The sequence below is a fragment of the Neltuma alba genome, unplaced genomic scaffold (genome assembly GCF_004799145.2).
Source record: "Neltuma alba isolate B1F8T4 unplaced genomic scaffold, ASM479914v2 tig00003619_pilon, whole genome shotgun sequence".
NCBI lineage: Eukaryota > Viridiplantae > Streptophyta > Magnoliopsida > Fabales > Fabaceae > Neltuma > Neltuma alba.
In genome coordinates, this window is record NW_021633357.1 from 1 (window position 1) to 26,394 (window position 26,394).

Below are 26,394 nucleotides of genomic sequence, written 5' to 3' on the forward strand. Positions count from 1 at the left end.
CGACGCGACGTGGTGACGTGGTGAAGCTGCGAATGAACTTCGATCAAGAAGTGCTGATCAGAGATTGGTCGTCTATTTGGGCACTTTTTTTTTTTTTTTTTTTGCGCCAATGATTTGGATTTTCGGCATATATTTTAAAAAATATGTGGCTCGGATATAATATTTTTAAACTAAAATATATTTTTAATCTTTTAATTTTGAATCAGATTTCAATCTAGTTTTTAAACTTAAAAATATAGTTTTAATCTTTTAATCTTAAACTGTTAATAAAAAATATTATACTGAGATCTTGAATATTAATAAAATATTCTCAAATGCTAATATTTTAAGTTCACTTTTCAAAATAACTATGATTGTTATAAAAAAAATCATCATTAAAGATTATAATTTTAGGGTTTAGAAAACTAAAAATATTCTTTTTAAAGTAAAGGAATTAAACTGGAACATTGTATAAAAATAAAGGATCAAATACATACTTTAGCCTATTTTATGAAAATATTGTTAAAATATTTTATAAATTAAAATTTTCTAAACACTGTGTCCAAATTAAGTTTTAAATACTTAAATTCAAGAATTTATATTTTTGTAATATTATAAATAATATTTTATAAGATATTATCATTACATTTCAACTATTTTTTTTTGAGTACAAATATCTTTCTATTAGAGATAATCATATTCAAACATTATCAGGTATAAATAGACATATCTTTCAATAAAAATTTGAATATTGATTTGCCATATTATGAAATACTAGTCCTTTTTATCAGATTCAACTCTCATTAGTTGAACTAATTCATTTTTTATTTTTAATTTAAGGGTGTAGAAGGGATCTTGAGAGGAAAAGAAAAAGGAGTTTGAATCCAATTTTTCAGAGTATTGATTATTGAGTGCCTCAAAAATTAGTTTGGAGTATTGAATGCTTATAGAAAATAATTCAAAGCAGCAGATGATTTTAACCTATTTTTTAAATTATTAATTATTTTATTTAGTTTTAGTTTTTGAATAAATTATATTTATATAAATATTGAAAATATTAGGGTTAAGGTGCCAAAAATGCCCATAAACATTTTTTAAAAGCACGCCTAATATTATATACTTTTTTTTGGGTGCAAATCTAACTATGAAATTTAAAACTGCTGCAAAAAATACAAAACCATTAAATGAGATGACTATTGTTAGTTTTGGTGGAAAAGTTTTTAGAAAAGTAGCAAAATACCCCCAAATCTTTAAAAAAAAAATCATTGATTTGAATTTTTCAACATTTGAAGGTATTATTATTTATATACGATTTTCCCTTAATTTTTTGATGGCAAAAAAAAATAACAAATTAAATTTGTCAGGCAAAAATATGTGATGACTATAAAGTGATTATGTATGACTTACCTACAACAATGGAAAAACCACAAGTCTAATGTCATGAGATTAAATATGGAAAGTTTTTCAAACAAATTAATATTTACATGTCAAACTTGATACTTACGAGTCAAATTTAGCAATTTATTTTACAAGTCATATCTATATCCTATAAATCTTGTAGCAGTTTTGTGATTAGTTCACATGATTGTCTTGGACAGTGTTTTCTTTTACATCTTATTGGCTATTGATTGTTGATGTGATATCTCTGTATTCAATCTAGATACATATATATGCATTAATAGTTTTATCTTTATTTATTATCAGTCTTTTTGTTTCCATTTTCCTATGTTTTGGGAGAGTAGGGTCTTTCTTGCGTTGGTGATCTTATAAATATGGAGTTGTTGGGGGCCTTTTGTGTTGTGGTGCTATTGTTTGTTTCTTTTTTCTTTTTTTGTTTTAGTTGTTTGGTGTTGGTTGTTATCCTTTTTTCTTTGTTGTAGAGGGTCATCCACAAGAATGGATTGCTCTATAGAGATTTCTTTGGCATCCATGAGGTCAGGATATCGTGATACATATCTCTATGCTTGTATTTCTTGTGTATGTGCATGCTGACACTACTTGGCTTTGTGGAACGTGGTTGAGGTCTTTGAGTTCCATCATCATGATGGCAGGTAGGCAATGAGTTCTTTCACTTTTAGGTGTTTGTTTGTATGTTCTTCCAAAACCATGTTAAATAGATTTCGTTTTTTAAGACTGATTAATTTTTTTGTGGTAGGTTTGAGACCAGCAAGATGTTAGTAGCGTTCCTAGCATTGATGCCATTGTTGTTGGAGTCATGAAATCTGTGCAGCCAGGCTAGCACCGTCGCACCGTGGAGTTTCATGACAGAGCGAATTGGCAACGTAATTTCGCATTTTCTAGTGTTTGAATGGCTGAAGCCTCGGATTCGAGCTGGTGGAGCCCAGTAGCTTTAGATTGTATCAGTGAGGCGGTGTTGTTACGATCACTTTGAAGGCGAGCAACCATGAATGGTACATGCCGGGATACTTAATACTTCTCTGGTACTAAATATAAAATCTATACTAGTATATATAAGGGTTTTATCTTTAAGATCGGAGGAGTATCTTTTCAGTTTTACAACGTAAGATATGAGGTGTTTTCAGATGTTTGACCCTCCCTATAATTATAATTTTTTTAGTTTTCTTTATTTGAAGTTTTGGGGCTTATATCCATTTTAACATGTCTCATGATCATAGAATTTAGGGAAACTTTTTTAAAAGAAGTCGAAATAGATATTCTCTAATTGTATTGCATGGAATTCAAAGAGGTCCATTTTTTTTATTTTTAAAGATACTCTTGGTCAACAGTTTGTTTCTCCAAAAACATTTTTTGTTTTTGAGAGAATCATTTTTCAAATTTTCACTATTATCTATTAGATAGGTGGACGCAAAATTATAAAAAAAAAAAAGGATTGAAGTAGAACCTTCTTAAGATTTTTAAAAGAAACATAACAGAAAGAAATAAGGCTCAAATATACTTTTAATCTTTAACTTTACATAAGATTTTATTTTGGTCCCTTAACTTTAAAAATAAATTTTTAGTCCTCTAATTTTAAAAACTGTTAACAAAAAATAATGATATTGAGCTCTTGAATAGTGATCAAATATTATTAAATGTTAACATATGAAGTTTAATATTCAGAACAACTATAATTGTTAAAAAATCATAATTTAAATCTGATAATTTTGGAATTAAAGGAATGTCTTGTTTAATATATTTTGTTATATATTTTGTTAAAATATATATTATTTGATTTGACTGTACATTAATTCAAACAACAAATCAAAGGAATTGACGGTCTCTGAGAAATTATCAATTTGGGGGGGCTATGAAAAGCCGAAAACTCATTCATCATTTAACATTCACATCTTCCAAAATGCCACTTGAATATTTTAGAAATTCCAAAGGAAGGATATTATCCGTAGATTAAACTAAAAAATCATTCCAACGAAGAAAAGAAGACTAAAATATACTTTTAGTTTTTTAACTTTATCCAAAGTTTTATTTTGATCTTTTAATTTTAAAAAATAAACTTTTAGTCCTCTTTTAGTCCCTATAGAGATAATAAAAAATTACTGATAGCCCCTGTACGCATATCAAAATTAAACATACAGCCAGGTGTATCTTAATTACAATTTAACATATATATTTGTTTACTCCTTTTTTTTTTGAATTTTTTGTTAGTTTTCAACCATTATTAAAATATTAAGGATATAACCACTTACTTCTCTGATCCTATTTATAAAGTAGAGAGAGAAGGTTTCTTAGTCCTATTTATAAGTCACTTTTCGTTAAATTTTTAGCATGAATATACTAGTTTGTTCTTATTTATTATGATATAGATAGTTATTTTTTTGAAAAATATATATATCAAATACGAGTAAAGTTTAAAAAAATTGTTATATTTTAATAGAGTTATTGTAGTTTAAAGTTTTTTTTAATCTTATTAATGAGATTAGATGAGCATTTATTTAACCCAGATGGAGTGACAATTTTAGTCTTTGTTTTTGTCAGATTTTTTTCCAAAAGTTTACGGGGCACAATTCATGTTTTGTTGTTTAGCATCTACTTTTTTGGGAGGCAGTGAAGGTAGGTATTTATGTTTCTTATTTGTTATCAACCGGGTTAAGTCTAGCAGAAGGAGTTAGTCTACCATAATATGGTAAACTAAAGTTTGAATCCCTGCTGGGAGAGGTATCCACATTTAGTACCTGACAGTGTTTCGAATAGGATAGCCTCCAATAGGAGGATACCTATAGTTTAGTAAAAAAAAAAAAACAAAGTTCTTATTTGCTCCTATGTGAGGTCAATGCGTATGGGGCTGCTGGCCTTCCATTTCTCTGCAAAAGATTAATGTTCGCGGTTTGTGATATTCATAGTACAACTTGATCATGCCTATCCGAAAAATAAATTGTAGATATCTTTTTTATTTTGTGGAGGGGGATTATATAACTAATCTTTTGATATGATTTGTTATTGAAATCTTTTTTTTCCCAGTCTATCAAGTATAATAATCTAACACTATACTACTTCAATTAATATTATTAATTGTTGAATATAATATGAAAATATCTATTTTATATTAATATATAAAATAAAATAAAGTTAGAGAATCTACATTCACGTATCTTTTTTGTGATGATTAATCAATATAAAAACTCCATAATAAGTTATATTACAGGTCTTGATTGTTTCAATAGATTTATTTCTCATAATCACCTAACATTAAATTTGAATTTTAAAAATCACCTTGAAAAAGTCCATCTTAAAAAAAATGAAAAGACCATAAATTATTTGTGAAATAATTTAGAAACTATAAACAAATTACGTAAGCTTACACTCTTTTTCATATCTTGAAAAATGAAAAGATCATAAATCACTTTGTGTGAATAATTTAGAGAACTCCCTTTTTTCCTATCTTGAAAAATGAAAAATTGATCACTTTGTGGAATGATTCAAAGAACTATTGGTGTGATAGAATTTAAGAGTATGGAAATGGAATTGGGAGAAATAGTTGGGTTGGTATATTTAAAAAGACCATGGAAATCGCTTCCGCGTGAAATACTCTCGTAAGTTTTAAATTTGTTGACATTACTAAGTGATTTTTTTAATTAATTATAATACTAATGGACGAATAACTATGAACTTTTCTTCCAAAAACTAAAACAAAGAATGTGTTATTCAAGCTTCCGGAAATTTTCCTTGCCAATATTATTCACAAATTAATAGAATCACTCGGTTTTTTTCCTATTTATTAATTGTTAGTTATTAATTGGACTACTAATTATAAAGTAGTAAGATGGATTGTTAGTTCATCACCTAAAATGTAATCTATAAACTTATTCATAAAAGAAATAGATTAAATATACTTAAAAAAATTTGACCTTGGAAATACTTAAAATATTACTGCTACAAAATTGTTAACATTTTTTTCAAAAAAAATAAATAGCTACAACCTACAAAGAGATTCCTTTTTTGGGGAGCCCGGGGGGTTTCCCCGGGAGTGGGCATTAAGGAGGAGAAATGGGTACTTAAGAATAATTTTCTATTTACACTATATAGTCCACTGTTATTTTTTTTTTTTACTAATTAGACGTATCATATTGAAAGATGTTTACTTTGAATGTTTTCTTTTTTCAAATTATCATGTGCCTTATTATTCAAAGCAAAAGTTGTATTACAATAGTTAGCATAGACACTTTGGCACTTTTAAATAACTTCCATCCTATATTGTACTGTACGTGTAGACAAATTATTGATAACTCTTATAATAAGAAAAATTATATTTTTATAATAATGTTAACAAAAGTTTTCGGATGGAGGAAAAATGAAATTTTCTTTAATTAAAACGGAACCAAAAATTTGTAAAGCAATATCACTTAAGTTTGGATGATTAAAATTTTATATCCAAGTATATGCACCTCCTGTGAATCAGATGAGGGACTGCAATAAATATAGTTGTTATATCCTAAGAGTTTATAGGAAACTCTGTTAAAAAACTATTCTCTTTTCTTTTATTCTACATCAATACTTTATTTTAGTAATTCATAAATAATATTTTCCATTCCAAAATTTTTTTAATGAAATATGGACGTTAAAACATTTTGACATGTCAATATCCCATCCCATTGTTGTTTTTAGGGTTGTTAATGGGATGGGACGAGACATGGATGACCCCGTCCTAGTCCCGTCTCGATAATTGGGACAGGACAGCTTTTTCGTCTCCTATCTGTTCCCTTCCTAATAACGTCTCGTTTTAATTGGAACAGGACATAACTGGGACGGGATAGAGACGTCTCATTTCTTTCTTTTTTTTTTTCAATTTGAAGACTAACAATACGGGAAATTTAAAAGGTTATAATAAAACTATGTGGGAAAATATATAAAAATGACGAAACAATGATGAAAAAAATGTTTTTTGTAATCATGAGAGACAAAAAATAAACAAACCTAAATATTCCACTACAAAGAATATCATGTAATCCATATAAAAACAAACTTATAACAATTAAAAAGTAACAATGATAAATATCATTACCAAAATACTATAAATAAATATATAACAACTAAAAATAAAAATAATATATTGGGACGGGACACTCCATCTCGAGTTCCATCCCATCCTGAAACAATTTCATCCCGTCCCAAAAGCTTCTGAGACGAGATTGTCCTGTCCCAAAATGACTGGACAAAGACGGGACACAATTGAACACTCCTAGTTGTTTTATACTCATGAGTCATTCCGTGCAATGCATGGGATATGGCGTCTAATTTTCATATTTATAAATTGAGTTGCATAATTTATGAATCAAACTTGAAAAATTGGAATTCTTGAGATTTTTTTTTGCCAATAAAGTCTTGAAATCTCTTAGTATTTAATTCTCTTATTTGATATTTTTAACTTTTTTTTTCATTTTATTCTTTCTCTAAATATAAAAATAAATTTATAAATTTATATAATATATATAGTACATTAGCAAATCCTTCACTCGCTTTGCATAATGACTCTTGTATCTCTAAATTATATCATAAAATTCTCAAAAACTCAACAATATATAACTACATTCTACTCTATGCAATATATTGCCATGATTCCACAAATATCCGCAGGAGACTGCATTGCTCATGAAGCATGTAAAACGACTCACATCAATTCAAGTTTCGTATAAAACATTAGCTCTGAACTTAATAGCTTGTATATACAACACATTGACATAAATCCTCTTAAAGTCTCCACACAAAAGCCATAAGAAAGAGCAAACAGAAACATATATGGCTTGATGAAAAGATCAAAAACTTGAAATCAAACACTTTATAGAAACGCGTATACTAGTTTTTAATATAAGACCCAATTGGCTAATTTGAAAAAATTAAGGAAGTTATTAAATCACTTAATTATAGCATATGTTATTTGATTTCTCTAAAATACTCGTGTATATTATTAGATTATATATCAATAAATAAGTGAGGCAAATTAGTTTTAAAAAAAAAAAGATAAATATAAATACTTTAAAGTAACGTAGTAACTTCTTTAATCTCTCCAAATTAGTCAATTGAGTCTTATATTAAGGATTAAAGGTGGTATATGATGAAGTTCTATACACACACACAAACAACTCCCCTGAAGTGTAAAGTCACTCACGCATTTGGATCCTTCCCAAACCTCATCAAAACGTGTGTTGCCAGCATTGAACCTCTTCGGGCCATTTCTGCCACCCGGCCAAGCAGAGGCAGCTTCACTGTTTCCTTATTCCGGAGTGGTTTTTTGTCCCACCTAGTTGATTTCAAGGTTCAATATTAGTGATACAGGACAAACTATTATTGTTTGCTTAGGGTAAGAGAAAGATTGAATTCAACCATTGGAAACATTATCCTCCGGTTTTAAGGCATCAAGTCATAAATCTCACAAATTTCATTAATTTAGGTTGGAAACTGTTATCATTGGGTATTTGTCTCAACACCAGCAGATGCATACAACTAAGTTAAGGTAACTGTTATCCTCTGAGCTTTTAATTCTTCTTGTTACTTTATCATTCTTCTAAAAACTGGTTAAATGTTGGGTTAAACAATTATTATGAGCATCCCATTCTACTTGATGTGCCACCTGGTGTCCTACGCTACCAAATTCCTATCATAGGGATATGATAAAGGAGGTTGTGTTCGTTTTTTCTGCTTCAGCATAAGAAAAGTTTGGTTTTGACATATCAAGGCAAGGAGATAATCATGGGAAGTGGCATTGTCTTACTATTCTCCTCACCCTCAATTTTGTATATGTCATATCCACCAAGTGGCGTGTAATCTCCTTCATGATTACTCAAGTTTTAAATTTCTGCTCAAAACATCTTACTTTGAGGTTTTGCCTCAGTTGAAGTTTAGGATACCTAGGACAAGCTTAATAAGCTGTAATTGCCACCAGTAAATAGTGACAGTTATGACTTCATCATGTGGGATATTAAAAACACAATAAACATCTAACGGACATGCAAATGCATGCTCCCATGCTTGCTACTACAACTAAACAAATCAACGTGTAAGACGATAAGACAAGCAAAGCTTTATTTTGCCCTCTCCTAATGCTAGTAGATGTTCTCGTAGGTAAAAAATTTCATGTAATCTTAAAAAGAAGATTGCATATTCTTTCTTTTACATTAAAGAATATAAAAATAAAGACGTCAACTTGAATAAACAAGGAAAAAGGAAAGCAGGCAGAAAGAAGTGTGAAGGTGATTCGCGCATACCAGTCTTCATGGCGAATAACTTTGCCGTTCACAACATATAACTTAATAAGTGTTGCCAAATCAATATCCTTCCCCAAGAACTTGTAGTGTTGCTTATTGTCTATTAATATCTGCATACAATACCCCATGAATATGGATCATGCATTTGCTCATAACAGTATTGAATATATAGAAGATTAAAGAATGATAAATTGCATCTAAGTGAGAGAAATTCTGACAACCTCTTGTTTTCCCGGTGAGATCACATTTTCTTCAACACTGTACTCCACAATCCTTGACTCCCTAAATACCTACGATGTATGGAAAAAGTGGTCAAGCATCAAAACCATACGGAAGAGAGCCCAAGAAAAGAAAATGACAGCATAACTCATAAAAAGGAATCCTCTCTCTATCATGAACCATAATTATATTTACCAACCCTTGAAACCCTTGAATAATTCTTATAACCTTCACTATTATTGTTAATCCAAATATTTAGTGCTATTCAGCGCTTAATGATCCACATAAATGAAGTATGATCTGGATTTATCTCTACCACTTCAGATTAGGGCGCATAAAATCTTGTAAGCAAAAATAAGTAATAGTGAAACTGATTTACAAGGAGCCAAGGAGGAGATATCGTACCAAGAACCAGCTCATATCGCTATGCTCCTTCAGTACCAAAATTAACATCAAGGGACCATCTTTATTTTAGTACAAACAAAGGCATGAATAAAATCAAGCAAGCACTTTAAATGGTTGCCAAAAAAACAAATCGCAAATAAATAATTGACAAAAATGATAATGTATGTCTGTATTTTCTATATTTTGACCAAAATTTCCCCTATATTAAGAGATCTTCATGAGAGATGGATCTATAATTTTCTGATTCAAGGAAAGGTGGAAATGTCTAACACCTAATTGTATGGATGTAACAACTTTCATGTCACAACCTCAACCAAATATTCCTTGGAGCAAGATCGAGTTTAGATGTAACACATCCTCTAAGAATTTGAAAGCAGAGGATCATAAAGCTAAAGACAAAATGATGATAAACACAAAGCAAAATAGAAACCTTGGGAAGAGAATAGAATGCTGATTTGATTTGCTTCACCCTGCAGGATCAATATTCAATATTTTAAATTATATAAGAACAATATCTCTACTTACAAGAATATTTAGAATGACATGTTCGCATTTGCAGAGGCTATTCCATGGAAAAAAAAAAAAAAAATGCATACCCATGTGCGTGCATAAGGGGATCCTCAAAGGAAGCATCTGGGGCATATATATCGAAGTCAACAGCTGTTGCAGAGGATCCGTACCTGGAAAGACCACAACAATTTGCTGGAAATAAGGCACAAAGGAGATTGCAAGCTTAGTGAAAAATCCTAAAATCAGACAAGTGCAGGGAAGTTGTCTAGAAAAATGAAGTGTATCTATCTAATGATTTGAAACATATGAAATATTGAAAGAAATTAAAGTAAAAAGGCGAGCCTATTGATAAGAATGCTTCAATTTAAGGAAGATATGGTAGGAAGAACTTAGAGGCAGGAAAGAAAACAGTCTATTCTTCAGCATGTTAGTTGAGTCCTGGGCCTTGGCCCATATTTATACTTGACCTAGTTTTAAGTTTGCTTTGTTTTAGTGGTTGTTTGTTGTTCAGGCCTTATTACTTGTTATTACTTCCAATGTCTGATTTTGATTTCCAACGGTTGTTGCTCCACATGATTCTCCATGACATTTCCAACCACAAGGAACACATTCTTATGCAACTTTATAATCACAATCACATATCAATTTATATTTGTTATCAGACAGAATTGTTAATGTTGGGCTGCCTACTCACCTTATTGCTATTAACATCATAATAATTTATTAAAATACTCAACAGTAATTATAGAGGTTGAATGATATGATAACACCCCTATTTGCATGACAAACTCCAAAAGAAATCTTTCTGTAGTTAGCAAAGATAGAATACTTGAAATGTCCAACTCTTTATAAAAGGTTAAATGACCTGTGTCTAAGACCGAGTACATAAACGCGATATTATGTACCACAGGAAACAAAAGAGCTGGCAAGCTCTAAATCATCTTCCCAATCCACATCCTAAACCCATTATTCTAACATGATTGACAGAAATCCTGACAAGAGAACAAGTTATTGGAGGTAGTATAACAGCTTCCTTACCGGCCTTTATAGTCTAAATGTTCGTGACAACTATTATAAGTAGACAGGAAGTAGAGAATAATGTTAAAATTCTACTCGTTTGAGTGTAACTTTGGGGAGTTTAAAGAGGGAGACGTACAGACGCAGGATGTGAGGCATTATGTCATCAGACATGCGTTTTATTGAATTATCATCGGATGCTTCTTTAAAATTTGCCTGAGTCTTCTGATTGTATCCACCCGCATCTGAAAGACAAAACAAGGCTGAATTGTCTAACTATACTATCGTACGAAATCAACAAGAAAACAAGAAGAAATTTATTCCCACACAAGACTGCAAATAACTACAAAAGCCCAATCAAAATACGCGACAACCGAAGAAACTAGTTCAGTTTGGCTTCGTTAATAACATCAGTTCAATTCCCCTCACGATTGCTCAACTTGAATATTGAAGATAGGCGATGAACCTGACCTTAGATAGCTGGAATTGGGTAACGGTGATTTAAAAATTCAACACAAAGACAATGAGACGTGAAGTGAGATTATGTCTCAGGTTTTAAGCAATAAATACAGCGACAGTGAGCGAAGACAGAACCACAAAAACAATACTAAAATTCCCGCAATAGAAAACCCAGATATGAATATGATGATTGATTACCCGCTGAAACTTTCTCCATTATTGAGGATGAAGAAATTCTGTTGCAAGCCAAACGGTATATGTTTTGGCGGTGGAAAAGGAGCTGAGAAATTGAATTCCTCATGAGTAGAGAAACTTCAGAAGGCAGGATGTATAAAAAGGAATATGCACATGGCTGCTTCGGCCTCTACGTGGCCTTTCCACATCCATTACCATATTCAAATTCAAAGGCAGCAGTGAGTCCCGCAGTCCCGTTTGACAGTTCCTCGCCTGATCTTCTCGATGACAGGGAGGTATCCATTGTGGCAGACTGGCAGTGTACGCACGTTTAGCTGAAAAGTACAACCTGTCCATGGGGATTTTTTTTCAAAGGAAAGTCATTTTTATTAATAACCAAGAAAAAAAAAAGGGGAAAAATTGGGAGAATAAATCCCTCATAAGAAATTAATTGGAAAATAGTCTCTAAAGATTTTGAACAACTTAATTTTTCTGATGTGTACTTAGTCTTTCCTTGTATGCAGTCATTTTTTTTTTTTACGTGATTTGTAACTGAATTTCCCTTCATACAACTAACTTTTTTTACATGCAAGTCATTTTTTGTATGTATAAATTAGTTTCTTATATTCAGATAATGTTGTATGAAAATCATCTTTTCTTTATCCACTGTCCTTCGATGTAATTTTTTTTTTTTGCAATTCATTTCCCCCAATTTTTTCCTAAAAAAAAAAAAAAAGCTGGCAAAAAAGGAAAAACAAAAGAAACCCACGCACTAATAGCCTAAGCGTAGGCCTATATCATGTGTCTCCTTTTCCGTTGAAGAATATGATAATTTTTATTATCCCGTTGTGTGGGGAAATGGAAGGGAATGTGGAGGAAGAAAAATTTAATGAGCTTAATTTTAAAAATTGAAGAATTGGGGTTAAAAGTTTTCAATTGATTTTTGTTATTCTTTTATCTTACGTCTTCTTTTTATTAAAATTTTAATACCACACTTCTCTAATTTTTTAAAGTGAGCTCAATAGAGTTTTTCTTTCCTTCCCTTCCCCTCCATTTCCCTCATACCAAACATAGGCTAAATATAATAGTTAGATAAAGATTTTATTTTGGTCTTAAATATAAAACTCTAATCAACTTTGGCTTTTATACTTATAATTTTTTTTCAAAATATTTTTATTTATTGCACATAGTAAGGGAGTTTCCATAAAAAAAGATAGTTACAATGTACTACCACTAGTTCTAAATATAAGATCTTGTTTGTAATATAATTTATACTACAAATTACATATTATATTTAAAATTCGGAGTAGTACATAATTAGAAAAGATATTCTAGAAAAACTAAACATAATTATTACAAATAACTAGTTTAACTAATTTTTTTTAATATTTACAGATTAATTATCTAACTCTTATATTAAAAATGAGAAGTAGTGTATATATTATATTAATATCCATATCATATTTCTTCACTAGAGCTAACTGAGCTTAAGAAACATATAGGGAGAGATGCTTGAAAAGGGACACACTAGACCGGAGGCATCCCTGTGAATTATTTAGGTAATTAAGTATTATTCCAAGCTAGATTAACTTAAGAATTGAACCCTAAAAGGGTTATTGGCAACTTCTTGCTCTGAACCTTAGACAAACTATATGGGCAGGAATTTGAGTAATTCTTTAGGTAGCCTAGAGGGAGAGTTAGAGCCTCATATTTAGCAGCTAGACTACACTTTGCACAGGTCCCAATTGTGATTTGACTGAGTGGCTAGGAGACCAGACAAGTAGTACTACTTGTCTGTTGCATATTTTGGTATAAGCTTGGTGAGTGATTTTATGAATGATTGAGAATATATAAGCTAGGTGATATATATCTTTTGTTTTAGGAAAAATTTCAATGAAGGACCACTATAGCCAATTTATTTCAAAGAGCTCCCAAAACATTATGAAACCTTACCGCCGGACTAAGAGGAGAAAGTGAAATTAATTCCAAAAGGTAAAAGATGAAAATGCCCTGCGAAAATGAGACTTTCTTTTTCAATGCTGTAAAAGAAAGAGGAAAGAGGAAAAAGGGAAAGTTCGTGCCATTTCTTCCCCACCCCATGTAGTGCAGCAGGGATGAAGGGAAATGTTCCCCTACTATGAGTTGAGGAAACGTAGTAGGCGATCATCATTTTGAAGGTGCGTCCCTCTGCCATTTGTGAAAGTCGATGTTAAAGTTGGTACAAGTGAGATAAATTATAAATGTGCCTACGATGTTGCATCGTCAGTGTCACTGTTGCTTGGTGTGTAAGATAAAATTTTGTTTTCAAAATTTTCATTTTCTTCATTCGAATTGGTGAGCATAGGTGGATTCTGATGGGTGAATAATGTTAAAATGAGTATTTAAATGCACGGGTAAGTAGGTAGTGAGTGAGAAAAAAATCTGAGGGAGGTTTTGGTTTTACAAAAAAATTGTCTTCTTCTTCTTGTTTCAAGATGTTAAACATGGGGTGTTTATGATTTTTAAAAAGTGTCTGAGAAAATGTGAACATTGAGTATAATGCGTTGTTGAAAGAACTTAGGGAGGCAGAAATGAAAAGGAAGTGGGTGAATATGCTGGAATGGATGATATGATAGGTAAATGTGCAAAGAAATGGCAACTTGAAGCTGGGAAAATATGTATTTGAATTGTAAATGTACAAATTCAAGCTGTATAGAAAAATGACAATTTATTGTTGTGTGTAGCATTCTAATTTTCTTCAAAATTTTAAGTTATATTTGAGATTAATTAATTATCATTAAAATTTAATCTTAATTATCTAATTATGAATTATAATCTTAGTTAACAAATAATAGTTAAATAATAATTAATATATATACTTAACAAAAAAATTTAGATACATAAAATATATTTATATATATATATATTATAACAGTGGGTGGCACGTGGCCACACTCTGTTCGACATGTGAGGGGGAATTAAACCCCCCTGCCCCTTTCTTTATATAAAAAAAAAAAAAAATTAAGCAATTTTTTTTAAATCAATAGTGGGGTCACGTGTCCCCCACTATTGATTCACTCCCTTTTGCCTCTTCCCTGTTCTTCCCTTATTTTTGCCTCCGGTCCGTTTTTGCTCTCCGCCCACGAGGATGAGAGTGAGAGAGATGGAGAAAGAGGGTTTGCCTGGAGCTCTTTTAAGATGTTTTGGCAAGTTATTTTTATCCTATTTTTTTCTATTTGGCTTCTTCCTTTTAAATTTTTTTTTAGCTTTTAACAGAAAAATAAATTTTTATGGTTTGAAAGATTTTTGATATTTGAATTTTTTAACTTATTACCATAATATTAATGGAGCTTATGGGGTTAGAATAGGATTCTTATGAACTAGATTTTTATCTAAATGGCTGATTTAAGGAAATATAAGTTAGGGCCAGGTTGAAGAATTGTGATTTGTGATAATAATGCTATTAATTTTGAATTTGAGCTCTTTAATTTAGTTCATTGGAGATTATATTAAAGATTTAATGGTTGGGTTTTGAGAATTTTGTTAGAATATAAATGTTGATGCTTTTTGGGGGAACTTTAATTAGTGGAATTTAAGTGTTTTGAATAAACTGGGAAAATAGTTATAATTTAATGACTCTAATGAGTGAGTGATAATTAATGGAAGAAGAGAATAGGATTGTAATGATGATTTGAGGCATAGCGATGTATCGTTATTTTTTTCTAAGAATCAAGGTGATTCAAAGGAATTATCCTTATTAATAATGTTAATGAGTGAAATAGAGTTGAGAAGTTCTAGGAATTGTGATTTGAAATGATGATTGGACGAACAAAGAAATTATTGTCATTCTTGCTAAAGAATTTTAGGTGAGCCACGTATGGGGATTTAACTAGTAAACTATTTAATGTTATATTAATTGATTTTTTTATTAATATATGTTTATAAATTCATTATTGTAGAGTGAGTTTGGTTTGAACTCTTAGGTCTTGAATCCTTCCATTTTAGTTCTTGTGTCATGAATTTAAGGTAACCACTTTCTAATTTACCTTGTATGCTTGTTGATATGATTATAAGCATAGGCTGATATTATAAATGTTATCATTATATGTCATAGTGTTCTATGTATAAAAAGTGTTCTATGTTTTGATAAATTTGTTAGTTAAGTGGACATGAATGATTTTATCTTGTGATTATCTTGTTAATGTTGAACGAAATTGATTATTGAATATGAGAATATTTTATGGACATTGGATTGTGTAAATTGGATGGTTGGAATGCTTATGGAGCTGTATTGAGTTGTGCTGAAATATAATCATGTGAAATTTTGCTGTTTCATACTATATGGTATAGCCGCCACTTGGCGTCTAGTGGCTGACTTTAACATTCTTAGGACCCTCAGTATCACCCTTCCTTTGACCTAGTCAAGGGTTAGCCAAAGGGACATGACAACTTTCTATATTCCAAGGAAAGGGAACCCATGGTCCGATGTGAACTCTATAACTTTTGGCTGAATTCAATGTTTTGAAAGCCGGACCGGACAATGAACCGGTAGAGACAGCGGGTCATGGTTCATACGGTCGGACCGTGGTCGAACCGCGGTTGGACCGGTTATAATTAAATATATTAATATATTAATTATATATAGTATAATACTGGTCACAACATAAAAATTTAATTTATTTATCATTAAATTTTATTATTATAGTTTTTAGAAAAGCTAATTTTTATGTTGATGATTTTGAAAAATATGGTAATTATGTTATTATCAATGACCCCACGTGAAAAGAAGGGGATTGGTGAAAACGTGTGGCAGGTGAATTGTCAGCAGTGGAAACGTGTGGCAGCGGATAGAGATTTGAGGAACTGAAGAGGTAACATAGAGTGAACAGTAGTATTGAGGAATAATGAGGATTTCATTCGAGATTGAAGAGCAAGGGAACTGGGAGAGACGAAGACCACCGGAGGCTGATACATGCTTCTCTTCTTGTAAGTGATTTTCTTCTCTCACTCTCAAAGTGGTTTGTTTCTGCATTACAAAGAGACTGAGATTGAAGAGTTGAGGGTGAATTGATGTCAGATTTTTCCTCCTGTTTTTCCTGATTTCATTTTCCATCTCTGCCTTCTTTTTTCTCCCTAGCCGGCCGGCTCTCTTCCAACCGTCCCGGTTCCCGGGTTTTTACCGGTTTCCAGCCTAAATACCGGCTGAAAACGGCTTAATCTGGGCAAACCTTTGAAGCGGCTTAATAACATAAAACGGCCCGCCATTGTTGCCGGTTGACGGTCAGACCGGTCGGACCGTCCGGTCCGGTCCGGTCTCAACAACATTGGCTGAATTACACCTCATTATTGGAGAGCTTAGTGCAGCCTTGTTAAAGAAACGAATCATGTTATGTTTGAATAGCCCATGGGTTCTGTCAGAGGTTACAAGGAGGTTATAAAGATAGTTAATGAAGTTCTGTACATGCAAGCTACTTTTTTGAATTGTTATATATTGTTTTCTGTAAAGATATTTGCACTATATATTATCTGAAATTATACTTTCCCCGCTTAGCTATCTTGTAATCACTCCATATATGCTTGTTGAATTGGAATTGTGGTTACTAGATTAATTTGACTCACCCCAGAGTTATTTAACATTTTTCAGGCAAGAGTTCATGTGTTAGTCCCAAGGGGAAGTTGTCCAAGGTTTGAGTTTCTCTTTCTACTCAATAAAGCCTCTATTTTGTTATACATGCTTTGTTTAATGTATATTGCCAAACTTTAAGACTTTTTGTTATACTGAGCATATTTTGAATTTTCTGTTGCTTTCTGGAATTGTGCTATTAGGCAAAGCCCTTTTGAATACTTATGATTTTTATTTTGGTTGAGGTTGTGATGGGCAGTAGTGATTGTTATTTTGATGGGCTTCAATGCCCTTGACCATTTATGGCTGGTTTTAGTTATATTTCTGGGATCCCAAAGTTTTACAATGGATTTGATATATATATATATATATGTGAAAATTAGGTGTTAGTTATTTCTTGTTATAGTAACTTCTTTTTTTGTTGCTATTACGGAATAATGACTAGTGCTTTGTTATGGATATGAATTCTAATAACCATGGTAGACTTCTATTCGATTACTTTTGTCCTTTCTTCCATAGTTGACTTTTCAAAGTGATTATCGAGGTCTTTTATATAACTATAGTAGTTTTCAATCATATGATTTATTTCCTCTACCATAATTATTACTTAAATGTTTCCTTTTATCGATTATATCAATCTTTAAAGAATTAACTATTGTTTTAGAAATAAGCATTTGTACACGTGCTACGGGGGCTATTACGTTGTGAAAACCCATATTTTTATTCTCAATTCTGAAATTCCTATTGTAAACGTATACTATCTTTAATTACTGAAAGTTGATTAAAGTTGATACTTGAATAATGCACAGCAACAAACTATAAATGACTACCAATAGTAGAAAACAATTATTTTGTATCTTTCATATGGGAAGGGAATTTGTAAAGACCTTAGAAGGAAGATTAATATATGAAGGGACATTATAAGTGGAAGATTGATTAGAGAAGGGATGATATATGAAGAACTACAAAGAATGGTAGCAAATCATGCCTAGCCAAGGACTTCTCAATATAAAATGAAATACACAATTAGTTTTGACCAGGAAGCATTCTTGGATCTTGTTGATGATATTGGTGTCTGACAACTAATTGAGTATAACAATAGCAATGGGAATGTTTATGTTGCAGGAATGACAAAGACTTGACACGAATGTCACTGTTGGACAGTGTACAAGAGTAACTTGTTTTTAATTGGGTTTATTAAGATTTTGTATATAAGATAAGAAATTTGTCTAATTTTCATAAACTGAATTGTAATACTTAGAACTTGTACTTGTGTATGCAGGTTAGATGATTTGGTCAAACCTTCTCTTGGAAGCTCAATATATCTAATTGTATTGGATTTAGACACAGACAACATAAACATATCTCCCATAGAAGGTGTGCTGACATCGATAGAAAGTCTAGGTATGGAAATGTTGCCAACCCAATGGCGATAATGAATTTTTCAAAGTGGACAGATTTGTTGATGTCAAAAGGTCAAACTTTTCTTAATGCTATACATTTTAGAAAATCATTATATAAGTATAACCTTACACACAAGTTTGCATATCGATTTGTCAAGAATGATAAGTAGAAGATGATTGTGAAGTACTGTGTAGATGGTTGTCTATGGGAATTTCAACATATGGTGTAGATAAGAAGAATACATTCTTAGTTGTAAGAAGATTTAACAATGAAAACTTGCATTATGTATAAGACAACTTATTTGTCCCTTACACGAAGAGGTGCTGACTTACTTCAGCAATGATAATAGATGAGTTGAGTTCTAGCATAGACAATTCTCCAAATGATATTAGACAGGATTTGGAAAGAGAATATGGGTTGAGTCTCAACTACCAATAAGCATATAGGGCGAAAGAAAAAGCATTAGCACAAATTCATGATTGTTTAAAGGAATTTTATATGTTAATCCCTTGGATATGTGAAAGGCTAAAGGAAAGTGATCTAGAAACTGTAGCAAAGTGAGTTGCATTATCAAATAATATAGTTTAAGCTGTATTTATTGCATATGGTTGTTGTATAAAAGGGTTTTTGGAAGATACTAGACTTATATTATATGTGGATAGATGTCCCTTGAGTGATTCGTACAAAAAGACTTTATTGGGAGCACAAGCATATGACGCGGACAATGAATTATTTTTACTTGCATATCCAATTGTGGGAGGTGAGACCTTTGATAAGTGGGCATAGTTTTTGGGTAATATAAACGATATTACAGGATTATTAGAATTAATAATAGTATTGGATAGACACAACTAAATAAAAGGTGCAATGCAAACCGTGTTTGGAAAAGATCAACATGCTTTTTGCTATTGTCATGTGAAGAAGAATTATAGCACTAAATTCTTAAAAATAACCAGGGGAAAGAGAAAGACCAGCAGACAGATAAAGAAAGTTGTACTGAAATTACTTGATTCTATTGCATGTACAAGACTTAATAGAGACTTTGATCATCATATAGACAAGCTAATGAGATTTTGTTACACCTTACTTCTATAATATCTTAGAGTCCATTTTATGTCAAATCAGACTACTTTGGATGGCCTTAACCTCAAGAAAACAGATTTGGGATGTTACTACAGATTTTCTGTTCACTTAGTAATTCCAGAATTTTTGTTTAACTTTAAAAATTCATAACTAATTTTTAAAAAAATGAAATAGAGTGGTTCCAAATTCTACTAAAAGATCTTTAATTTCTCTTTAAGGAAAAAATAATCTTAGAAACCAATTCAATGTACAATAGTGCCATATTTGTACGGAAGTTACTACTTTTCTATTAGTCAAAAACTTTTTTTAGATTTCAATCTCTAATTTTGAAAAATCATCATAATTCGTACATATATCCAAATTGAACATGCTACCTATTGATTTGAAGTTTAAGATGTGAACTAAACTCATGCCAAAATTCAGAATTTAACATGGATAGAAACTCAGTCAAATTACAACTCCAAGATAACAGCTTAAAGGATTATATCATCCACGCATACATCTAATTACATTGTCAAAAGTCAAGGAATTTTCATAAATATACATCATCCTTTCAAGGTTTTCTTCTTCCTCCTTGATGGTTCAGCCCTAGGAAAATTAATTGCTTTTGGAAGGAATGAGATTTTATTGAAATCCTAATAGCAAGATAAAATCAACCATAACATCAAACATGCACTATCATCAAGCATTTCAATATATACTATCTTTAGGGAACTAATCCTTCCTCATACTTTAGGCAATCTCTAACATGTAACAGGTAAGGCATTTCAATGCAAGGAGCAGCACATAAACAACTCAACCACATAATAGCAATTATTCATACAATAGCAATCAATGCAATATCAGCATTAAAGTTAATTAAATCTTGCTACCTTAATCCAAGTGCTCTCTTGGTCTTTGTTCTTGCTCTTTTCCAGCAAAAATGTCCAATCCTAAACATTACATTATAAAAAGGGCAACCATATTACAGTTCAAACTACACAAGACTTGTTGATAGTTCTTAAGTAAACCCTTAACCCTTAATTCTTTGAATTTTGGAGGTTTATTTCCTTTAACCTAAAAATTATCCTCTTAGGTCAATCCCACATAATTTTTCATGTAGAACTCAAATATGAGTTTGGATTCATGAAAAGAAAATTCCTTCCTTCCCAAATAGTGTTGGCCAAATAGGGTACAAAAATCCTAAATGTTCAACTTTAATTTCAATACTTTCAAAGCTTGTTCTTTAGGTTTACCTCACACTATTTTTCATTTTAAACCCAATAGAAGCATCAAAACTCACAAAAACACATCTTAGGGTAAAGATTCAAAGTTAGCTGAACAGCACCATAATGACCATATCATGCAATCTTTCAAATTTCAATACAATACCACTTGAAACAAACTATAACCAATGCCTTTAAACTAGGTTTAACATCAAAGTCATCTTCCCCTATTTTAATACATTTCGGCCAGCACCTCCCCTTCGAGGAATCCACATTTTTCAACAATCAAATCCAAGAATACAAAGCGATATACAAGGTAGAACATCAAACTAACCTTATATCCAAGCTTAAGTGACCAAAGTAGATGGTTTCCTCTTGATTGTTGTAACATCCCAGTTTTTATTCCTAGTGTTTAATTAAGTTTAGAAGGAGTTTAATACTTAATAAATGACTTTTATTCTCTATTCATTTAAGAAAAGAGAATTATTGAAAATAAGATTTATAAAATATATACACATATAAGAAAATTACTAAATAATAATAATAATAATAAAACAGATAAAAAAAATGCATAGAAAATGGGAAAAATAGGGTACCAAACTGTAATTTTGTCCCATTTTAACATGGGGTCTCTAACCGAAATTTACCCCAAAATGTTGTTTTAACCGTTGGGAGCGGGGTAGAGGCGAACAGCTTCTCTCTGCTGCCATTTTTGTTCGCTGGCCTCCTTTTCTTCCAACGACACCGTTTCTGTTCTATTAAACAGAATCTCAGCCCTCTATTAATTTTAATCCAAACCCTTAGTTGCTGCAGGTTCTCTCCACTGTGTTTTCGTTCACTGCCCTCCTTTTCTTCCAACGACACCATTTCTGTCCTATAAAACAGAATCTCAGCCCTCCATTAATTTTAATCCAAACCATTAGTTGCTGCAGGTTGTGTTTCACAGACCCATCAACCCATCGACTATTGAACGGTGGCATCAAAACAGCGACCAACTCCAATTTGCGGCTCTATCAAAATGGCTTCGATCTTTGCGGCTTCCTCTCTCACCGATTCAAGAGGAAGGAGACGGTATATGTGACAAGCCATACGGTATATGAATTCCATCTCCTTAAGTTTCTTCTCTATGTCTCTTTCTTGAAGGAGATTGCTTGGTCATGCCTCATGAACCCCAAATTAAATTATCTTACTCTATTCCAAGGATTTATCGAGTTAATCAAGTGGGCATTTTAAAGTCTTTTTTATGCAGGTTAATTGCAGCTTTATCTAGAGATCTCCTGGAGGAATTTGATCCGTGAGTTGCTTGTCTTTTGGACTAGAGTTAATTCAATGTATGCATGATCTGATGCCTATAATACTTTTCTACAGTTTATTTTAACTGTCAAGTTCTTGTTCTTTTATTGATAATAGGCTATAATATTGGTTATGAATCTCTTTTTCTACTTTTTATGAATGATTTTTAGTGTTGTTTCCTGTACATTTCCTCTACTCACTAATATTCTCAAGTTGATTTTAATCACCGTGCATCTTGATTTTACTAGAAAGTGGTGCTGATAGAGATCTAGAAATCATTGAGTGGGTAAGCTAACATTTTAGATTTTTTCTTACAAGAAGAATTATGTGGCTTCTCATTTTAAAATTTGTGTAGTTTTTTCTTCACCATTTTGGTGGGAATGCTAAAAATATGTTCATTGTTATGGAGATGTTTATTTCATGGTCATACATAATGATGTATCTACAGAAATATTTGATACATAACACATTACATGTGCTCAAGGAAGTGATGAACTTTAATTATTATATACTTGTCCAATTAAAATATTGAACATCCAACAAATGCTTATTTATTCATTCATATGTAGCTTTGGCTCTTTGATAAATGCTAACTATAAGAGATCCTAGTTCAGCAAATTTCAAAGCCTTTTTTCTTTAGCAAAAAATGACCAAAAGTTCAGCTGTTTTAACTATTTCAACAAGTGTCACATGTACTTAGAGCTGATTCTCATTTATGTGCAGGAATTGATGTTCATAGAAAACTTCTTTTCAGAACCTTGATTGGAATGGTTTGATGGATTGTAATGTTATTCCTTTTCAACAAAATTGAATAAATATGTAACCATAAACTTTCCATTTAATTGTCCTTCATCAATTGTAACTACCTTATTGATAGAGACTCATAGCATTGTTGATTGTAATGACAATAGCATCAACAATAGTTAGTGGAAGAGGGAGATGGAAGCTGAAATCTATAATTGCTGTTCATAGAGGCTCATAATACTGTTGATTCAGAACTCATACAACTTGAAAAATTAGACATGTTACTTGCTGTTATTGATTATATGCTGTGATATTGCTGGTGTTGTAAGTAGCGATAGATTGTCATCAACTGTACCCATGTACAATATTTTGATCCATCTGTTTACATTGGTAAATAGCATAATTGATAGCTATTTGATTAGCATCTGTTTCTATCCCTGTACAAACAAGTGATTGTTTATTGACTTTGTTTGACAGCAGGTTACATAAACAATGAGCAAGGTTAACCAAAAAAATAAAGCCAACTCAGATTACATCATTTTAGAGGACATGATGGTTGGCCAAAAAATAGAGAGCAACACAAAAGAACAAAATGATGAGCTTGCTGACCAAAACATAGAGTAGTCCATAAGAAGTCATGTGCTATACAAAAGGGCTGGGCAAAATAAATTGACATGGAGATTTCATATGCGAGGATCTACGTCAACCCTTGGACCTACAGTTGAAACACAATATAACTTTGTAGTGTTAATGAGAGAGAGTATTGTAATTGTCAACTGTCTTGAGATGAGACAAATTTATGTAAAAAAATTTAAAATTCAACAAAATGACTAAATTATTTTCTTCCATTATTATTATTATTCTTTATGGTTACCAGTATTATGTGTTTGGCTAAAATCCAATGCTTCAAGTGATATGACGTCGCAATCAAGTGGTGCCTGCAATAGAGAAATAGAAACATCATCTCAATATACACATGTCTGAGATAAACAAATTAGTTCATTATGCTGTCCAACATTTAACATACCAGCAACAAATTTGTAAAGGTCATTTCACTTGGTTGAGAGTTATCCAACATTATATTATCATGATGCACTTGATTTGCTGTCTCAAATTTTTGAAGTTGACTATGTTGTCCCTGGAACAGCTTTGAAAAGAAATAATGAATATCTAATAAGCATTTGTAAAAAAAATTAAACTTGTTAAAAGGATACCTGTGAAGCTTGAGGAGGCCTTTTAGAGGTTTTTGTTCTCCTCATTCTTTGGGAGGTTTCAAGTCCACTCTTTATCCATTTACTTATCTTTCTACCAAATCTCTTTTTAAACCCAATAACTTTGCCACCATTATCGCTGGCATGATTCTCCACACCATCCTTATCACCATTACTATCATTTGATAAGTATTTGATATGAAGTTTAGTCACTTGCTTACTTAGTTCCAACATAACTTCATGAACAAGAACAAATGCCTCTGGACTTTCTGATGCATCATTAGCTAATTTAACAAGTAAGGGGCATAATTGTCTGTATCGAGTTGATCTTTGTAGTTTAGGATCAACTTCAATCTCTTTCCCTTTAATATCATACATGACACCACATCGTGCTTCTCTTGTCCACCTCTTTACTATATATTTCTGAGCAAGTAATTTGACATCAAGTTCATTCAATACTCTTAATGCATGACAACATAATATGCCTACTCATTCAAACTTTTTGCAACTGCAGGTGATTGTCTCTGTGGAAGGTTCAAATGTCAAACTATGCTCCCATTTACTATTATCCATGGTGATCACATAATCAAACATGGTGGCACTATCATCGTTCATGGTGATCTTTCTTTCTTTTCTCTCTTTTATACATGTAGCATCACGTAGATCACATTGGTATTGGAACAAGTCAAAAATAGGTCGAGTATAGACCTCAGCAAGTTGATGAAGCATACTTGAACTTTGTAATATCAACCTTGGCAACCTGTCAAGTGTCTCAAAATCTGCCTGCAATTCATTATAACGTTTTTCCTCCAAAACTTGTTCAAATTTTTCAAAGAATCCATTGATATCCAATTTTACATGGGTGCAGCTTTTGACAGATGCATTGACACTTTTGCTAATTTGTGTGCTTCTCATGCCAAGTGTCCTTGAATTCTTCATATAGCATGCTACCCATTTCTCTTTTATCTGATATATGGACATCAACCATGAGTTTTCTACCATATCTTGTTTGGACAACAATGCTTGCCAAGATTCTTCAAACTCAGTTTCATCCCAACAATGATACATGCAACTGTTAAAATCACTCACCATTGAATTTGGAAGGTGCTTCATTGCATTATTTGAAATATGCCATGTGCACAAGGCATGCTTTACATCTGGCATCACTTCTTGTAATGCTCGTGACATAGCAGCATCTTGGTCAGTGAAAAAGTTAATGGCCTTGCATTTTTGTGTGCACAGAGAAAAGTGTCAAAGAGCCATTTAAAACTCTCAACTGTCTCATCATATAATAATGCCACTCCAAATATTACCCCTTTTCTGTAATGGTTGAAGCCAGAGAAAATTGCAAGAGGTCTATATTCACAGTTTGTGCAGTAAGTTGTATCAAGTGAAATGACTTCTCCAAAGCAAGCATAATCGATCAACATGCGTGCATCAGCCCAAAAAACATTTGTCACTTGCTCATTTGAGTCCATTTGGTGAGCATGAAAAAAAGACGGATTGTCTGCTAATTGTTGCTCAAAATACCGAAATATACATCCAGCTTCACCGTATCCCATAGCTTGTTGCCTTTTTGAATTAAGATAATTCTTTACATCAACTCTTGTAAATCCCAAATTATTTCGACCTCCTGCATATTGACTTTGCAAATTGAATGCTGATTTTTGACTAATCCCAACTTTTTTAGCATTTTCTAATTCATAACGTTGAGCTGATGTTAATCCTCGATAAGATGCAAACAAATGAATAGCTTCAGGAGGCTGAAGAGGATGATTATGGTCTAGGAAAACTTCATTTATTTTGAATTTTCCATTTACATTTTTCACTTTCATTCTTCCTTTGCAACCTGTTCTTATCTCATCTCTAGGCTTCCTTGTTTGAGCATCTCGTTTGTCTGGCTTTTTTACCCCTTCTTTGCGACAAACATATAGATAAGAAGAATATGATGACTTGTCTTTTTTACACTTGTTAAAACTTTGTTTTCGAACACCGAAACCAGTCCTCCTACCATATGCTTTCCAAAATTCCCATGATTCTTCTATACTGTCAAATTCAGGATCAAGTCTAGGAATCAGATTTATATCCATGCTATAAGCCTCCTGCAAAATTGAAAGGTATATACCCATAATATAAATTTTTTATAAGTAAATAAAATAAATACAAACTCATATATACAATATAATGAAAGTAGAGAAATTGTGATCTCAAAACTAAAACACGTATATATACAAATAGAAATAGATATATACAAACAAAAATAGAAATTTATTAACCAACATATGTATAGAATATATTATATATAAAACAAAAGTTATATAAAGCCAAAACAATTTTCGGTACAAACGGAGCATGCACACACGTATAACGGAAGTTCAGATTAATTAACCAAACTCATAGAGAAGCACATT

At 31.8% G+C, this 26,394-nt stretch overlaps 3 protein-coding genes across 3 annotated transcripts; all 3 read right to left on the reverse strand.

The window, feature by feature from the left end:
• Positions 1–7,404: 7,404 nt before the first annotated feature.
• LOC114742046 (uncharacterized) lies at positions 7,405–11,554 on the reverse strand. The gene is made up of 7 exons (XM_028930298.1): positions 11,466–11,554; positions 10,948–11,053; positions 9,878–9,961; positions 9,712–9,751; positions 8,879–8,947; positions 8,658–8,767; positions 7,405–7,693 (listed from the first exon to the last, which is right to left on the reverse strand). The coding sequence occupies exons 1-7, from the start codon at positions 11,482–11,484 to the stop codon at positions 7,558–7,560; spliced, it is 564 nt and encodes a 187-aa protein (XP_028786131.1). The 5' UTR covers positions 11,485–11,554; the 3' UTR covers positions 7,405–7,557.
• An 11,901-nt stretch (positions 11,555–23,455) lies between these two features.
• LOC114742045 (uncharacterized) lies at positions 23,456–24,361 on the reverse strand. Its single transcript, XM_028930296.1, has 4 exons — positions 23,987–24,361; positions 23,800–23,910; positions 23,647–23,710; positions 23,456–23,487 (listed from the first exon to the last, which is right to left on the reverse strand). Exons 1-4 carry the CDS (start codon positions 24,359–24,361, stop codon positions 23,456–23,458), a joined length of 582 nt encoding a protein of 193 aa, XP_028786129.1.
• A 111-nt stretch (positions 24,362–24,472) lies between these two features.
• On the reverse strand, positions 24,473–26,073 carry LOC114742044 (protein FAR1-RELATED SEQUENCE 5-like). The gene is made up of 2 exons (XM_028930295.1): positions 25,297–26,073; positions 24,473–25,204 (listed from the first exon to the last, which is right to left on the reverse strand). Exons 1-2 carry the CDS (start codon positions 26,071–26,073, stop codon positions 24,473–24,475), a joined length of 1,509 nt encoding a protein of 502 aa, XP_028786128.1.
• Between the last annotated feature and the right edge of the window lie 321 nt (positions 26,074–26,394).

What these genes read in the sequence shown, in the direction of transcription:
- LOC114742046 (XM_028930298.1), bottom strand. An exon ending in CATTCTATTCTCTTCCCAAG is followed by an intron (nt 8,948 to 9,711) that starts GTTTCTATTTTG and finishes CATACATCGTAG; the next exon opens with GTATTTAGGGAGTCAAGGAT. An exon ending in TCTCACCGGGAAAACAAGAG is followed by an intron (nt 8,768 to 8,878) that starts GTTGTCAGAATT and finishes TATTGTATGCAG; the next exon opens with ATATTAATAGACAATAAGCA.
- LOC114742045 (XM_028930296.1), bottom strand. Translation starts at nt 24,361, where the DNA reads ATGTATGATATTAAAGGGAAAGAGATTGAAGTTGATCCTAAACTACAA. An exon ending in CCTTTACAAATTTGTTGCTG is followed by an intron (nt 23,711 to 23,799) that starts GTATGTTAAATG and finishes TCTCTATTGCAG; the next exon opens with GCACCACTTGATTGCGACGT. An exon ending in TAGCCAAACACATAATACTG is followed by an intron (nt 23,488 to 23,646) that starts GTAACCATAAAG and finishes TTTCAACTGTAG; the next exon opens with GTCCAAGGGTTGACGTAGAT.
- LOC114742044 (XM_028930295.1), bottom strand. Translation starts at nt 26,073, where the DNA reads ATGGATATAAATCTGATTCCTAGACTTGATCCTGAATTTGACAGTATA. An exon ending in TCAACCATTACAGAAAAGGG is followed by an intron (nt 25,205 to 25,296) that starts GTAATATTTGGA and finishes CAAAAATGCAAG; the next exon opens with GCCATTAACTTTTTCACTGA.